A 17549-nucleotide genomic window follows, 5' to 3' on the forward strand; every position below is an offset into this window, starting at 1 on the left:
TCCTCAGGTTCCAAGGCGGAGTATGATACTGAGAGCTAAATCTGTCTTGTAGAGGACTTGGCAAAAGCTAGAGGCAACAATCCTTTCTATATTCTACAAAATTCCCAGAACAGTTCTTGTCACGTAGAGACCTCTGCTATGTGAGAATCTGAGGGTGCCAGGCGGGGTGGGGGGAAAAGGGATGGACTAGAGGGAGGGGTGAACAAAGGATTGCATTGTAGGGTGTTAGGACTTAACAGATGCTGCAATGTTTCTAGCTCCCAGCATGAAAATGAGAGGAAGAAGTACTTAAATACGTGAGAGATGAAAACCTGCATGGGATTATTTCTGAGGAAGTAAATAAAAAGGGAGGGGAAGAAAATATGGACTGCTGATGGCTAGAGCCCCCTCCCTCTTTCCTAGTTCAGCATGGAATGGTAAATATACAAGGGAATTTAAGGTTTCCACACTCTCTCCCCACTAGAAATCTCATTGAGAAGGAGCCAGGATTGGGGGAGTGGATGGGATACAACTTTGCAAAGGAAGCTGGAAGTTCCATTACCTTCTGGTGTCCCACTGAAATCCATGGTTGGGCCTGTGTTGGCAGAGCGCTTGGGGTCGTGGGTCAGACCACTCTGACGAATCCAGTCAAAGTTGTCAGTTGTGTCTTGTGTATATCCACAGATCTTCTCATCCTCAAAGTGACAGGTGTTCCCTGTAGTAGTAGTAGTAGTAGTAGTAGTAGTAGTAGTAGTAGTAGTAACAACAACAACAACTTTATTATTATATACCCCACCCATCTGGCTGGGTTTCCCTAGCCACTCTGGGCAGCTCACAGCATATATCAGAACATACTAAAACATTAAACATAAAAAAACTTCCCAATACAGGACTGCCTTCAGATGTCTTCTAAAAATCAGATTTATCTCCTTTACATCTGAAGGGAGGGTATTCCACAGGGAGGGCACCACTACCAAAAAGACCCTTCAGTGGACCTTCTGAAGGAAGGGAGGTTAACCAGAATGCCATATGCTAAAATATGAAAAAAGCAAGCAAACAAACATATAGAGCCCCTGCCTTGTAATAGTTATGGTTTTGCAGTGATGTGGTAATAAAGCACAAACAGCATCTTCATCACAAGGATGTAAGAGATGCCGTGCTGGCTCAGACCAAAGGCCCACACAGTCTAGCGTTCTCTTTCTCAGTGTGGCCAACCTGTTGCCTCTTGTGAAGTCTGCAGGTAGACCTGAGCACAATAGCATTCTCATGCTCATATTCCAGAGCAACTGGTATTTGGACTTCTGATCCTGGAGATGATATGCACCCATCCACGTAACCTGACCTGACCTTCCACAAGATAGTGACTAGGAAGAACGTACACAAATGAACTGAATGATCCCTTCTTTCCTTTTAAATCAATGGGTAAATGTGGGAGAGAGTAAAATCTATATACCAACAAGAAACTCCCTGCTTGTGTACAGATGTGCTGATAGAACACTTTGTGATCACATTCGTATGACTGATGTATCCAATTAAAGCAGGTAACATTTGTGTTTCAGAAATGCTTTTTGACATTTCCCCAGATGACTACAGACAACCCCCCCTCCCGCCCACCCAACATCCCTTGCTCTCTGTGATGAAGCAATCTGTATATGGCATAATAATAATAATAATAATAATAATAATAATAATAATAATATTTCATCATTTTAAGGATCGGAGAACTAGAGTCCAAGTGGACCCCAAAGGGGGTTTATTCTTTGGTTTGCCAACAGTGAAGCTACGGATACACTCAGCACATTGAAATATAGACGTGCCAGAGCTTGATACTAAATGGGCACATGTGTTCACATGGGGCTCCAACCCACAACCCTGAGATTAAGAGTCTACTGACTGAGCTATCTCAGCATACATGGCTAAAAATATTGGAGGTGACCATCCTTGGTCTGGCTTTTCAGTGCTTCAGGCACACATACAATTCAAATCCTGGCTCTTCCAGTTTTCTTTGGACTCCATAACGCCAGGTTAAACATGTGCATGTGTGAAAGCCTTCATGGAAAACATATACGTTTCCAGCTTTCTCCTTTGTCTCTCTTTTGGGTACTTCAGCCACATAGTGTTGAAGGGTACAGGCCAGATTCCACATTAGGGTTTCCAAAGTAGGATGTGTGCCTAGCATTTTTTTAAAAAATGTCTATAGATTTTGTATGAGGAGTCTAGCCTGTGCCCACCCAGAGATGCTCTGTACCTGAAGGAATGGTTTGTAGCAGCTCTGGGCTGAAAGGTTGCCCCTGGTGAAGCTCTGCCAACTGCTGAAGCACGGAGGGCCCCATGGAAACTCGGCTAGAGAGCTCCTGCAAGTGAACACAGCCAAAGGGAGCTTGGCTGGCCACTTAACTGCTAATTAACCCTGACTAAGTGCTCTCTACTCGGTCCATTCATTTCTAATTAGCATCCTAATCCAAATTAGCCACCGTTTGTAATACTGAGTGCCGGGGACTGCCCAGCATCTGTAGCTAGAGGAGAAAAGGAGGCAGGAGATCTGAGACTCAGGGATTCGCAATAACAGTCTCTGTGGTTTATTTGATCTGTTCTGTGTCCAGATCTGAAAGGCAGGAGCTGAGGCGCGACGGCAGCTGCTTAGCAGCTCTTCCAAGACGTTATGTGAATGAGATGGCTGAGCTCCAGTTCTAGCAGTGCCGATCAAGTCACACATGGGAGTCCTGCAGCACAGAAAAGGCTGTCGCACAAGGCTTGGTCATTTCAGCAAGCTACTTAACTCTGGCCAGAGGTTGTTGCACTTGGCTTCCAGATCTAAGCCACAATTCTAGCAAACTCAAAAGAAACCCCTATAATCATAGAGTACCACGCCTTTGAAGGCCATCTAATTCAAACAACTTACACTCTGCCTATCTCCAGCAAGCTAGCACTCAATGCAAATTAATTCCCTGTCCTCCACACCAGTTTCACAGATTTCAGTTCAAATTAAAGCAAATTAAAACAAATAGGAAAGTTGAGGTTAATGCAGAGCAGAACTGAAGCAACCTATGTCCAGTCAAATTTTTGAATATATTATCATTGGAGAACCTTTGACAAGGCATGATGACCTCATTTGACCACACCACACATTAAGCCACCCTCAGTACGGACCAGAGACTGCATGGGCAAAACAGTGCTCTCAGCACTGGACCAGGAACCTTGGACACAGCACCAAACAGATAGTGAACCATGCAAGCAAAGGGACCACCAATATCAAGGGACCAAATCTTCTTTATGATTTGGAAAGGGAAGAAGTTCTAATTTGGTCCCACTCTTCTCAAACAAGTTGCCAGCACTGTTCAAAGCTGATAGTTCCCACTGTCTGTTGCTTGGCTAGAGGAGCAGAGATACATCCCAACTGCCCATTGTTGTATCTTTGAACTGAGCATTTATGCACTTCATACAGCCAGCTGTTTCATTGTGATCTGCATCTTAGGGCAGAGGTCTGCTGTGCATCTTCAGAGGATGGCATTAAACAAAGTTATTGGGCTAGCTGAAGGATTAGTACTAGCACAACAGGTTTTTCTCTTGCGGGACCAGTGAGTCCGGGTCATTGGGGGATGGAGTGCGCAAAGGAGTACTAAGGACAAGACAAAATAGCTTGGGGATCAAATGGCCATGACTTTATTGATTACAGATGTCAGTAGGTTTTGACATAGGCATTGGGTGTGTATCCTGAATCACCCAGCTCATGTGCTGGGTGATTATTCCTTCAGGGTTGATCCTGGGTTTTAGGATCATCCTATGATGTGAATCAATTCCAGGAAATTTTTCCAGGGTGCCATCTTAGGGTGTTATATTGCCCATTAGCCCCCGTTTCGGCATTTGCACAAAATACGTCCCCCTGGACCCCTTGGACAGGGCATCCTGAAAATCTCACCGATGTACTGGGGGTGCTATTATGAGCCACCGCATCTGCCAGACTAAGGAACCAACCCAATGCTTACTGTGCTGCTGAGTGTGAGCCCTTATTGGTCAGAGAGGAGAATGTTGCATTGCACAAGGAGAAATCCTTGCACTGATGGAACATTCACCTTAGCACTGTGTTGCACTCAACCCATCATCTTTGCTTTACAGCACATGGTCTTGAATTAGCCGAACTGCAAGAAAGAAGACGGGTGCAATTTACAAATCCCTTCACTTGAACCTTCTGGGCCATAACATAGCATCTGTTTAGCAACACACAGGAACAACTCATTAAAATTGCGGAAGGGGAAAATTAAGGAGGCAGAATGTAATCAGGTTATTAGCGCAGGGCATTCTAAATCCATTTACAAGTTGAAAGAAAGATAAATAAGTGAATTTTGGGAACTTTGTTAGGGATCCTAACAGTCAAACAGTCAAATTGGGAGTAATTTCTGAGAATTAGATTTTGTTTTGTTCTGGTCAGGCTTGTGGATGTATAATCTCAAGGGGCCTGTGAAATAAGTGTTCTCCCCACCACCCTGTCTCAGTCTCTTTGGGTAGATGATACCCAATGCCTAGCTCTTTACCCACTCCACGTACTTGCCCTAACAACATTAAGCATGAACATCGTATTAACCAAAGAGAAAATGGATGAAGAAATAATTACATTAAGCGATTCTCTGAGCCTGTTAATTAATCAACATTATGTACCCCATGATCAGGCTGCCACGGACATTAATCATATAATCTTTGCCTTTCATTCAAGAGTGCAAGACATCCACACCTAAGATTTTATGTAGGCAACCATGTGTAATGGTTCTTTCACTCTAATAAGCCCACCTCCCAAATTCACCACGAAGAGCAGTTGTGGAATTCAGTGTGGGAGGAGAAAGAGACAGCTGACAGGTAGGGCATTCAGCTGACTGCTAAAAAAGCTCACATGCTAGCTGAAGATGGCACATATCATTCATGGCTTCCTTTTGCTTTTAAAAGGAACACAAGAGAAATGAGCCCACTTCATGGCACCAGAATGGCCAAAGAGCACTGGGTTGATATATAGCTGCCTCCACATAGGGGTCTTGCAAGTTTGGGTGTACTAACAGATTGAGAGGCCTTGTGTCTTAATCTTAGGGAGGCTCAGCTCCAAATACACTGAAGGGGGGCGCAACTTGTGCATGTGTGCACTTGTGCGCGCGCGCGCGCACACACACACACACACACACGTACACATATATGCATTCAATTTTGGGGCAGGATTTTAACTAGAATCCCTCCCCTCCTCCCTCCTCTGAAATTAGCAGTCTCCTGAAGCTGTTTTTGGTAAATGTGGAGAATGGGAAAAGAAAAGCAATGTGGGTGGTCAGCTAGGGCTTTAAAATGCACCTCCTGGGAAGGAGGGAAGGAGGGATTTTCTCCTGGGAAGTCTGATTTTACATGTGGACATTTTAAATACACTGAAACGGGGCAGCTTGTTTGAAAAAGAACATCACCAAAGCAGCACGAGGGACTCTGGGATATTCCAGAGTATGATCTCAGTGCTGGCTTGCTTATTTATTTATTATTAAATAATATTATAAATGGGGACGCGGGTGGTGCTGTGGTTAAAACCTCAGCACCTAGGACTTGCCGATCGCATGGTCGGCAGTTCGAATCCCCGCGGCGGGGTGCGCTCCCGTTGCTCGGTCCCAGCGCCTGCCAACCTAGCAGTTCGAAAGCACCCCCGGGTGCAAGTAGATAAATAGGGACCGCTTACTGGTGGGAAGGTAAATGGCGTTTCCGTGTGCTGTGCTGGCTCGCCAGATGCGGCTTTGTCACGCTGGCCACGTGACCCAGAAGTGTCTGCGGACAGCGCTGGCTCCCGGCCTCTAGAGTGAGATGAGCGCACAACCCTAGAGTCTGTCAAGACTGGCCCGTACGGGCAGGGGTACCTTTACCTTCACCTAATATTATAAATAATAGCCAGATAGGCTTTCAGGGCAGTTTCACAACAATAAAATCAATGCGATATACAAAAATCACGGTGCACATGGCACATCACGGCTATGCACAATGTTTGGTTGGGAGGCTGGCTGCCGGCTCCATGTATGCTGCCCTGAGCTCATCACAGGATATAAATGTAACAGATACATAACTAATTGTGAGGGGCATCTCACATTTGGCAAGAATCCTCTCTGCTTTGCAAGCGTGGTGTGGCTGAAATGTGTGAATAGACGAGCCTTTGCCAAGTCAATTAAGAAAAGAAAAGCTGTTGCACACACTCAAAGATACAAAATATTCCTCATAATGAAAGAGGTTAGGTATGTGCTTTCAAGCTGGTGGTTTCTTGGGGTTGGCACGTGTTTTCTTAACATAGGATAGTTCTCTTATTTGAAGGGTTGCCTAATCCAAGTTCAGCTTAAAGATAAAGAACCACAAGAAGGGAAGATCTTGAAGATACCCATTGATGGTGAGCACCTGGAGAGCAGACTGAACACACACACCTGTCTCCAGTGGCCACCAGTGATTTTCCTTATTCTAGTAAGATGCACCATTGCAGCAATTATTTCCAAATCATATCCATACATATGCATGCTTTTTTGATGACACGTTTCCTTTTCGTGTGTGAAGATACTCAAGCAGCCACCTTAAGGTTTCGAGGTAAATACTTGGTAATGAATACCAAACATATTACATAGTAAAATAAACTGAAAGTAAAATGCAACTTACTAAACTGATCTGTGGGGTCCCAAAAAAATTCTTTTTGCAGCATGATGGAGAGTCTACAATCAAGCTGCCAATAGCTCTTGCACCTCAACAACCTAAACTCTGGAAATCAAGGAATCCAAGGCAGGGCCTTCTGTGCTGGGCTCAGCAGTCACAGAGGGCTCAATGGCATAAGGCAGCTTGTAAGATATGCAGGATCCAATCATGCTGAGGTTTAAAGGAAAGTTGGACCAAACAAACCCACCTGCTTTTGCAGGACCCCTTGCTCAGTAACTTAAGAGGATGCAAAATTCAAAAGCTGCACCATATTCCCAGTTCTTTATACAGTCCTGGTTTACTTTTTTTCTGAATAAAGAAGTACTAACTTTATCTATATGGCACAATTCTATGGCTAAACTCAGCACAGCTTCCTGCAACTGTCCTAAATAATCTTCTTCTGTTAGCATCACACTGTTCATCTTGCACACCTGGGATCTGATATTTTGAAGATAATGTGAGCTTATTATAGTTCAACAAAAGTCAATATGAACATTAAGAATAGCGTCTCTCACATTAAGTACCTGGGCCAAGTCTTGAGAAACTTGGCCTCTAGCTCAGGTGGCCTCAATGGATGATAAGTCAATGTCTATTATTCTTTATATCTATTACAACGGCTAACAAAAGTAAATGCCACACTTCTGAATATTTCATCTTGGCTACAGCAACCTTTGATCCACATCAGAACAACAGGGGAAGGTGGTCGGCAAAACATTTTGCTTTAGGGTTTCAATAGCTCTTTTTTTGTTAGTCGCTGTAATAAATATAATCACATTGTTCTAGCATCCAAAGCAAATTTGTCCAAAGTACTGTTTGACAATTTCGTCCCTTGCCTCTTTTTCTCTCTCAAGTTGCTTAAATTGTGAGCCTGAAGGCAATGACCTGGTTTGTTTATTTGTGCACAGTGCCTAGCATGTATTAGGGACTTTATTAATATTAAATGTTAATGGTGAAGGTGATGAAAACGGAGCCTCCAAAATCCCCTGAATCTAAAGTTATTTGCCCTGTATACTGTCTCTGTGCATGGCAAGCAACTATAGATGGCTATATGGGTTATGAAATTCCTTAAAGGATTTGCTTCTAGATTTCATCAATATGCAGGTAGCACTCAGTTCTATTTTTCCATATAGCCTAATTTAGAGACCAGTGTCTGGAGGCAATAATGACTTGAATGAGGGCCAATAAACCGAATATGAGTCCTGATAACAAAAGGTACTGTTGATTGGTGGTTATTAGTGTTCTCCTTGATTCCACATATATGTGGCCTGGCAGTGGTGACTCAGGGGTAAGAAACAGTCACCTGGACAGGGCCAGGAAACAAAAACTTCACCAGACAAGCGCCAAATACAAGTAAGAGAATGTAAGAAAGAATACAGTGTGGGAGTAATGATGCAATTTTCTGAAAATTTCGATGTTGAGCTTAACTGCAGATTTTTTCCTTCATCTCAACAAACATTTCTAACATATTAAATGCATTATTATACAAGTTTCTGTATTTTCTTAAAGTAACCAACATACGAAGAATTATATAAAATAATGCATATAACTGTATATAAAATAATTGTGTGTTAATGCAGGGTACCATATTACATATGTAAGTATTTTTTGTGTACGTGTTTGTTGATAAATAGTTGGATTTAAAAGGAAAAGAAAAATTGGCAATGCATGAGGTGCTTGATGCAAGAGGTGGTCCGATTTGGACAAAGTGCATTGGGCTGGATACGCCAAATTCCATGTATAAATCCATTTAAAATTGATTCCTCCTCCATCCCTATGAGGAAGACACAGTTTCCATGGTCAGACACAAGCATTTGAAATAAATTTGTGGTCCGATTAAGCCTTGGCTCAGGTCAAGTGCTGATGCTAATTTTTCTACATTCCTGTGGCAGTTATTAAAATTGCTTAGACGGGTCAGCCATATAATTTCTGCATGGCATTCCTGTTTCCCACATAAGTTTAACTTTTGTGTGTGTGCCTCTCTTTCCTATTGCCTGGGGCAATGAAGAAACAGAATTAAAAACTCAGTTTTGTGTTATGTGGCATATTATTGGCTCAAATTAAGACAAGGCTGCATATTGGCCTCTTCCTAGGTTAATGAAGGATTCAGAGATTCAGAAATGCACACTGGTCTAGCTCCTGAATGGGCAGGGACTATGATTCAGTGGTATAGCGCCTGCATTGCATTCAGAAGTTCCCAGATTCAGTCTCTGGAATGTTCCATTCAAATGATCAGGCTGCAAGTAATAGGAAACTCTTCTTCCTGAGACCCTGAATTACGACTGCTAGTCAGAGTAGACAATACAGTGGTACCTCAGGTTACAGACGCTTCAGGTTACAGAAATAGTACCTTGGGTTAAGAACTTTGCTTCAGGATGAGAACAGAAATTGCATGGCGGCAGCTCGGCAGGCCCCATTAGCTAAAGTGGTACCTCAGGTTAAGAACAGTTTCAGGTTAAGAACGGACCTTCAGAATGAATTAAGTTCTTAACCCGAGGTAACACTGTACTGGGTTAGATGGACTAATATTCTAACCTGGTATAAGGCAGTTCTGTGTTCTGCATTCAAATGATCACTCCAAGCACCCTAGTCCTGGGTCTTTGATGCCTTCCTCTTATCTTTGGGCACCATCCAAGGCACTATATTTCATCTCTTAAACCTTAAACAGCTTAGGCAATGCATATTTTATAGACCAGCTCCTCCTATATGCCAGGGATTCTATGGTATTTGTGCCAGCTGAATCCTTGCTTGTATCTGCCTTTAGATCTATTATAGGCATTCTCAGTGGTTGCTACCTATCTATGGCTGCTTCCAGACTGCTACCATTTTACAGGTGGGAATCCATTGCATGCTGGCAAATTCGGGTTGTGCAATAAAAAATGGGTTTGGCTCTGTGGTACATGAAACCTGCTTCAGAAAGAAAGAGAGAGAGAAAGAAAGAAAGAAAGAAAGAAAGAAAGAAAGAAAGAAAGAAAGAAAGAAAGAAAGAAAGATTGGGGCAAGGAAAGTGATGAGAAAATGCACTAGAAAGTGTGGGATTAACAACTGCTTGGCGTAATGTCGTATAGCTACAATAAATGTGTCAATGGTGCATAACCTTCCTGAAAACTTTGTGCGAACAAATCAGGATGAGTGCTGAATAAACAGGCAATCTGGAAGCAATCTCTGAATGCCTCTTTTGCAACTCTGCCAAAGTTCCTATCTGAACATTATCTGTAGGAAATGCAAGGGGGTCAAAAACCTAAGAAGTCATTGAGAAGTTTGTGATGAATGAGGGATTATCTTAGCTTTCTTATGTGCATTCTTGCATTTATTTCAGCTAAATATTTAAGGCACTTTCAGCATGTTTGATTTCCCTTTGTTTTTTTAAAAAACCCACTTATCTGAAAAACATTTTTTGAATTTTAATACTTTTAGATCTAAAGATTAGATCAGCAGTAGGCAACATGGTGTCCTCCTGATGATGTCGTACTCCAACACCCATTAGTCAGCATGGCCAAAAATTAGGGATGAAGGGAGCTATAGACTAAAAACAGCTGGAGGACACCATGTTGGCTGTCCTTGGATTAGATATACAAAAAGGGTAGATAAAGTTTGGGTCATTGACACTTACCTACTGGGTTGGGGTAGCTGATTGCTGAGAAAGGAAACAGAAAGGGTTGTTTAGATTTTTATTAGATGTATAAGATCATATACAAATACAAATACTCATTGGAAGAAAATGTTTGAACTGTTCCCAACATATCTGATTAGTACTCATGCCCCTTAGCATTCTGTTGCTCTTGACCAGCCTTTCTCCCTAGACACTGATGGACTACAACTCCCATCATCCCTGACTTCTGGCCCTTCTCACTAGGGATGATGGGAGTGGTAGTCCAACATCATCTGGAGACCCAAGTTTCAGAAAGGCTTCAGAAAGTGGGAAGTTGTTTTACTATATCTCATTCGTGGAGCCTTATGGGAACCAAGAAAGCTCAAGAGAATAGGTACAACCAGTTGGGAGGGAAAAACAGTGGCAGCTGATATTATAAGGTTAAATCCCAATGTGAAACAGGATTTATAAAGAGAACTGTATTGAACTGTGACTTAGCTTCCTGTGAGAGAAAACCATGTATCAAATGGAGGATTTGAATCTGAGGCCCTGTGCATAGCACCAAAATTGTGGGTGGTAGAAAAATGCAAAAGTGGGGACTGTTTTATGATTCATGGCAAGGAACCAGAAGCTCATATGTGAGTGGAAAGGACTTTGATGCTCCATTGAAGCTGAAGCTCACCAAATATTTTGCACTTGGGACCCCACTGAAAATCTCCCTATGTATCCTCCTATCAGCAAAGGATTCATGGATACAAACAGTCCAAAGAATCTGCTGGCAGTGGATGAGTTGGACAGCACATATTGCAGATCTACTGCTTTTGCTAAGGAGGCCTGACTGAGCTCTGCCTGAATGTAAAATGGCCTGGGAACCACACAGAGATTACTAAGCTCTCTAGAAGAAGAACAGTGTGTCAAGTGGAACAAGGAAACAACCCAATCTGATGGTGGTATGTGTATGGCCTCCCAAGCCCTTCAAAGTTATTCTGAAAAATGGCTGACAGGACTAAGGTTCTCTCTGGAGAAATACACCCCTTCAGGGCCATGATACTGCTGTAAAGGGGCTGGTCACTCAGTAAGGTAAGAGAGCAAGAAACTTACGTTCTATATAGTGGATGGTGCGGGTAGCCATGTCCCCAGACCCAAAGCGGGTTAGGGGTGTGAGGCGAACTTCATAGCTCAGAGGCACCTTCAGGTCAGTCAGGAGGTATTCTTGCAGCATGCCCTTTTCCACCTTCCGCACAGAAATGGATTTGGGGGGTAGGTCCCTGTGATTCATCTGAAGAGGCATAAACCAGGTTTTGGTTAGACAAAGAAAAGGGTTTTGAAATCCGAATACTGAAAACACTTAATGAGCTATCTAGTCTGGGTGTTCTGTCTTCTCTCTTCTTGCTGATTATTAACTATAACATAGGCTACTACAGGTGCTCTATGCATTCCTGTATGAATTTTTGTTGTTTAGTCGTGTCTGACTCTTCGTGGCATCATGGACCAGAGCACGCCAGGCACTCCTCTCTTCCACTGCCTCCCGCAGTTTGGTCAAGCTCATGTCAGTAGCTTCAAGAACACTGTCCAACCATCTCGTCCTCTGTCACCCCTTCTTCTTGTGGCATGGTGCTAAAACTTAAAATATGGAGCAGGATTCTGCATCCTCAACAGTTTTTTTTTTAAAAAACAAAACAGCCTTCATTTCTAAAATATGGAATGCTAAAGACTCCAAGTGCATCTGAGTCATGGTTCCAGTGGAAAGAATATGAGAATTTTGCATTTGGGGCAGCAGAACCATTTCCCAAATTAGAGAGCAAGTAAGCCACTGTGTAATGTTCAACAGGGTTCTGCAGTTAATACTGCCTTTGCAGGACTCACCTTTCAAACATATGTTTGCTACATTCACAATTTACATTTATAGGTATATATCATATAAGCATAATTGTGCATATGGAATGAACATGCATGTGCAGTGGATCTGCTCAGGCGCTTTAATGAGCACTCATCGGTCATGAGCAGAGACTGCTGGCTGCGATTCCCCCTTGACCCGGCACATTCACTCTATATATTAACAGCTGAAAAGGGCATTAGGCTTGAATCAAAACTAGCTACTTGGCTTTAGTTTCATTGTTCTATTTTGATAATGAGCTCCTGCCAGCTGCTTCAAAATATGGCCACTTAGAAATATATTACTGCTATTTCATGCTGAAGGTTGAGGGTGTGACAGCTGGCAAGTTCTGGGCCAAAACTTGTGGCCTTCTCCCTCCCCCTTTCCCCTCTAGTTCCACCAAGCCATTCTGGAGCATGTCGAAGTTTTGTCACACTGCCTGTAAATGTGCAGGGAGATGACGAGGAGGGAGGTCTGTGCATTATGATGGTGGAGGTAGAAAGAGACCAGTGCATACGGACAAGGAAGCAGGATGTGCATCCTTGTCACCTGACCTACTTCAAGCAGTGAAGAGGAAACAGAGAGAGAATTGTTGGGAAGCGCTGCATGGACCTGCTATTAAGTGTTAGCCAAAGCCCACAGATGACCCTAATCTGGTCAATAGCTGACCTGCAGTTCAGACGTATAATTCCCAGATGGAAAATTAATACTTCTGGATGAATCTGTGAATTTTGGTTTCTTTCCAGTTGTCATTTTCCCTGCCTTAAGTTCTGTTGTCCACATTCCTGCATCAGTTTCCTTTTTATCTTAAAGACATCCTCATGAAAGTTTCTCAGCATTTTCCTGCAAATGTATCAAAATCTACACAGTTTTTATATGCGATTTCCCCTGATATATTGCTATTTTCACTAATGTGTATTTCAATGCATACTTCCTCCCAATACATTATTGGGTTAGAGAACAGCACCACAAATTCAGAGAAGTGCGAATTTTGAAGGTTAGCTGAGCTTCGGTTCACATATTGTTTCAGAAAGTTCGAATAAAGTAGGTTTCCATTAAAATTCAAACTGAACCAAATTTATGCCCCATCAATACTACCACTTAACTATTGTTTCTTAAACAAGCTGTTTAAACTCCAGGTATGTCCAGGTTGTCTTCCATGCATCTTCAAGTAGAACACTGTCTTGTTTGAGGGCCCATCCAGACTTTTGCTTGTCCTGCTGCTTCCCACAGGAAAATCCAATGTTTACCACTGAATTGGAGCAAACATCTGTTGGGTATTCTGAAGACTGATGCTTGCTAAAATTCACTGCTAAAGAGTGGGTTCGACGTGGCAAACAGAACCGCTCAGGCTTGTGCCTAGAAAGCAGAAAGCTGCTCAGACAAGTGGACGTGTGGACAAACCCTCCCCTACACTCTTCTGTTTTTTTAAGTGGAGATGGTACGACTGAGACCTAGGACAGAGGCAGCTTCTCAGAGAATGAGCCAAATAAAATGAAAATCATATTGTTTCTGGAACCCAGCCAGGATCCATTTTTAATCAGTGTGTGCCTCATCTGCAAATATCCACAATGGATACAGATTTGAGCAGCACCCCTATAGATGAGTCTTTCTGTTTGCCAGCTTTCTCACAGTCTCAGCCAAGCAAGACAATATCCTACTTCCAGGGGCAAATCCCTTCATATATTTTGGCATGCAACACACTATTTCCTGGAAACAATGTAAAGTGTGATAGCAGAATCAAGAAGAAGTCTGATAGCAGGAAAGGAAGGCTATTTTGCAATTATGAGCCAGGATTTTTGATGGTGAGGCAGCTATCCCAAGGTTAGGGAGAACTGTTCCATTATGTCCAGCACACACCAAGCCATCTCGGGGAAAACCCACATAACGTAACTACTACACATGGAATGGCTCCTGTAATATTTTCAACTCCCTCTTGGCTTGCTCTGTTTGCAAATGCACTGTACAAAGGGCCCGTATAGTTGGAATTTACTTTCTAGTAATCATGTGATCTCCAACAGTTCAGGATCTTGTAGGGGAGCAAACTGCATGCATGAGATAGGCCTCTGATTTATCTGTATCCATCTATCAAACCCATGGAAGGTGTCTGGCATCAAGATATCAATAAATGATTAATATCTAGGATATTCCTCCAGATAACCCAAAATGTATCTTCAGAGGCAGAGCTAGCTGCTCCGGCACCCGACGCGGCACACATGCTGTGCACCCGGGTGCAGGGCTAGCTACCTGCGGAGGTGGGGCTGGCGTCCCAATATTGGCCACCATTTTCTTTCATATGGTGGGATGGAAAATTGAAGAGAACCATTAATATGAAAGAAAATGGTAACCAATATTGGGACGGGTGGGAAAAGAACTGGTAACCTAAAGTCAGTTTTTAAATTGACATTATTTTTCAAAAAGCCCTCTCTCCCTACTAGCCTGCCCCCCCCCGTCCCCAGTATGCATCTGCCATGAGCTGATGCTGTTCTTTATAATTAGAAGAGGGAGAGAGAAACGCTAGTTCAGAAGGAGACTCAATATTGCCAAGTACAGTAGCATTTAAACACTGGAAAAACATATGCCCTGCATTTCTCTGTCACTGTCTTTTGGACTCATCTACCTCATGGGATTGCTGTGAGGATAAAATGGGGAGAAGAAGTATATACCCCATTTTGAGCTCCCTCGAAGAAACATTAAGATATAGATGGAATAATAAATAAATAAAAAGTTTCCTGCTAAAGCCCCCTATGTCTCTCATTCATTTTGTCACCTAAACAAAAATTATATAAGAGCAAAAAGCTACATATAGAAGAGGCAACATTAGCAGCCAAGACATAATGGGTTGGATTCAGACTAAATTAATCTCACTCACCCAAGACTTAAAATAAGCCATGACCACCTTTCCACACTGATTTTAATGAGAACTAATGTAGCCTGGATCCAAGCCATTTTGTGAATGTGTATACTCATGCACATAAATATAAAATAATATCATTCAATATATCAAAGCTTTCAAAACTGTGCATCGCGACATGTTAGTGTGTAGGCTGCAGTGTGTAGGTGTGTTGCACGAATGCTGCCCACGCTCCTCCCAGGGCTGGAAAGGAGTTAGTTTAACCTCTGGTTTGCTAGTAAAATGGAATTAATGAGTCGCAAAATGATGCAAAACTGAATTACTGTGCCACGGAATGATGCATATCTAAAAAGTGTGTCACCAACATGAAGTTTGGAAAGCTTATATATATATATAATATAATATATAATATATAATATATAATATATAATATATAATATATAATATATAATATATAAGCTTATATATATATATATGGTAGTAGGAAATATGCCATCTAAAAACCTCACCAGTCTTCTCCCTTTAACGGTAAGGATATGGGCCTCCATAACAGTCCCACTGTATACTGATCTCACAGTCTGTTCATAGCTAACCTCCTTTGCATCCCAAACTCCATTTCCACCCCCCCAAAAAAAAACCCCTGCCCAAGGTAAGTCTTCTATATGATTTCTAAGCACCAGAGACCTGAAGCCACACAACGCTCCAGAATAAGCATAGACAGGAGCTCCAAAGACGAGCAACAAATTATTTGTGTAATATGAAAAGGAGGAGAAGCAAGGACAGGGGATCATTCTCTGTTTGTCTTTTGGCTGCCATTTAATCCACAAGGACTCTAGATGTGTGTTTTTTACCCAGTGGGATATTGCAAAAACATTCAGGCTGAAATTTGGCTCCAGCTGCAGGATCCTTAAACACGTTTCCCCCTCATGATTGATGATGCTAGCTTCACAATGGAGCAATACCACTGAAGGTCTCAATTTGGGAGATTTTTCATCATACAGGCCCCTTGACACCACCTCTGATCTTGCCCCCTTGTTGTGTGTGTTTTGTGCGGCTCGATTGAAACACCCTTTCCCTTCCTGGCCAGGCTGGCCCCAGAGCTGCGGTCTGATATTACTCTGGTACAGTTAATAAAGCACACAAAGGCACCCACACTGGGGGAAATGCGGGCTGCCTTATTAGAGATTCTGAATCCTCGGCGGAGGAGCTTGTACAGGACCCAGCAATGAGCTCATTCATCACTGGGTGCAGTTAGCTGCCAGCGGGGCTGGAGCAGAAGCACAGCATAGCTCTCAGTCTCATCCCTTTGCCTTTACCTCCTTCCATTTCCGAATAATGAGAGCAGGGGCGGGAGGTGGAAAGCACTCTGTTTTCCACATCCGCAAATGGTTTGCAGCAGACACCACACGTGCCGCTCTAGGAAAAGGAGAAAGCCAGCCTTCCCCAAGCTGATGCCTTCTGGACACTGTTAGACTGTAGCTCCCATCAGCTCCAGCCAGCACGTGGTTGGCAAAGACTGGCCTAATAAATCACCCCAAAGGCAAGCTGAGAGAACCACAGGAGGGAGCAAAGATTACTTCACACTGCCACTTCTAACTTAGAGCTTCACCCTCCAAGTCTGAAGCCAGCAGAGGCTGGTCCATTAAGGCAAATGGGGGCACTGCCCCAACAACCTCACTCTACCCTCAGCTGGATCCCCCTTGCTTGTCTTCTTACTTACATCCAATCCATGGTGTGGCACTAGCTGTCAGCTTCCTCCTCTTTAGCCCTAGTGTTGCTTCTGTAGAACTTAACAAGGAGGACAGGGACAGAATTAGAATGAATTGGCTCTGCCTTACATTGCCTCTGGCTCCACCTACTGTTGGCCTCCTTGCCTTCTGTCCTACCAGTCCCAATGGGCACCAGCGGAAATGTTTCCTTTTACCTCAGCCAACTCCTTAAACAGACTTCATAATTAATGTCAGAACCCTACCCTGGTCCTTCATGATGTTGAAAGATCTCTTAGGCTCCCTTGAGTCCTAACTCTTCCTGTTCTCTCTCTCTCTGCAGCCAGTCAACTGTAACCCCCACAAAGTATTTACAACTAAGGATGTTTCAGGTAACCACAGTTTGCAAATTCCAGGATAAATGGATGTGATCGGCACTTACTGGGGTAATACAACCAGAACTTTGCTATCTACACTTCCCAAATGTTGCGACACACATTTTAAGCTAAAAAAGGGTATCCAAATGCATTTCAAAATGCATACTTTGAAAGTCGATACACTTTAAAATGCATTTTTACACATAAAAACAATAAACCTTTTGGCACTTCTAAGACTAATACATTTATTATGGCATAAGCTTTCATGGATTACTGTCTGCTTCATCAAGTACATGGTGAATTGAAAGACTCCTCAGCCTGCTCCATGTAAATCTGGGGGCAGTTTTCATTTGCTACTGGTTGGGCTATCAAAAAGGTATGTAGAAAGGGAATTCTCTATCACAGCCAAGTCATGCTTCATGTGGAAAACAAACAGCTGGGAACAGCTAGGCATGGGGGAGAATTTCAGTCTATTTTTAATTCT

At 42.9% G+C, this 17549-nt stretch overlaps 1 protein-coding gene across 5 annotated transcripts in view; it reads right to left on the reverse strand.

Annotated features, from left to right (window-relative positions):
• The window catches only part of MDGA1 (MAM domain containing glycosylphosphatidylinositol anchor 1), a 253690-nt gene that overhangs the window by 50909 nt on the left and 185232 nt on the right, over positions 1 to 17549 (reverse strand). For all 5 annotated transcript variants that reach the window (XR_014005922.1, XR_014005923.1, XM_081186380.1 and 2 more), the window contains exons 11-13: positions 11354 to 11531; positions 10274 to 10297; positions 542 to 694 (exon numbers count right to left, since the gene is read on the reverse strand). Coding sequence is in view for 3 of the 5 variants with exons in the window: in XM_081186380.1 (XP_081042506.1) it covers positions 542 to 694; positions 10274 to 10297; positions 11354 to 11531 (355 nt within the window). In the remaining 2 variants the exon portion in view is untranslated. The remainder of the gene's footprint in view (positions 1 to 541; positions 695 to 10273; positions 10298 to 11353; positions 11532 to 17549) is intronic.

The sequence above is a fragment of the Podarcis bocagei genome (assembly GCF_964188305.1).
Source record: "Podarcis bocagei genome assembly, chromosome: 3".
In the NCBI taxonomy this organism is placed as follows: domain Eukaryota; kingdom Metazoa; phylum Chordata; class Lepidosauria; order Squamata; family Lacertidae; genus Podarcis; species Podarcis bocagei.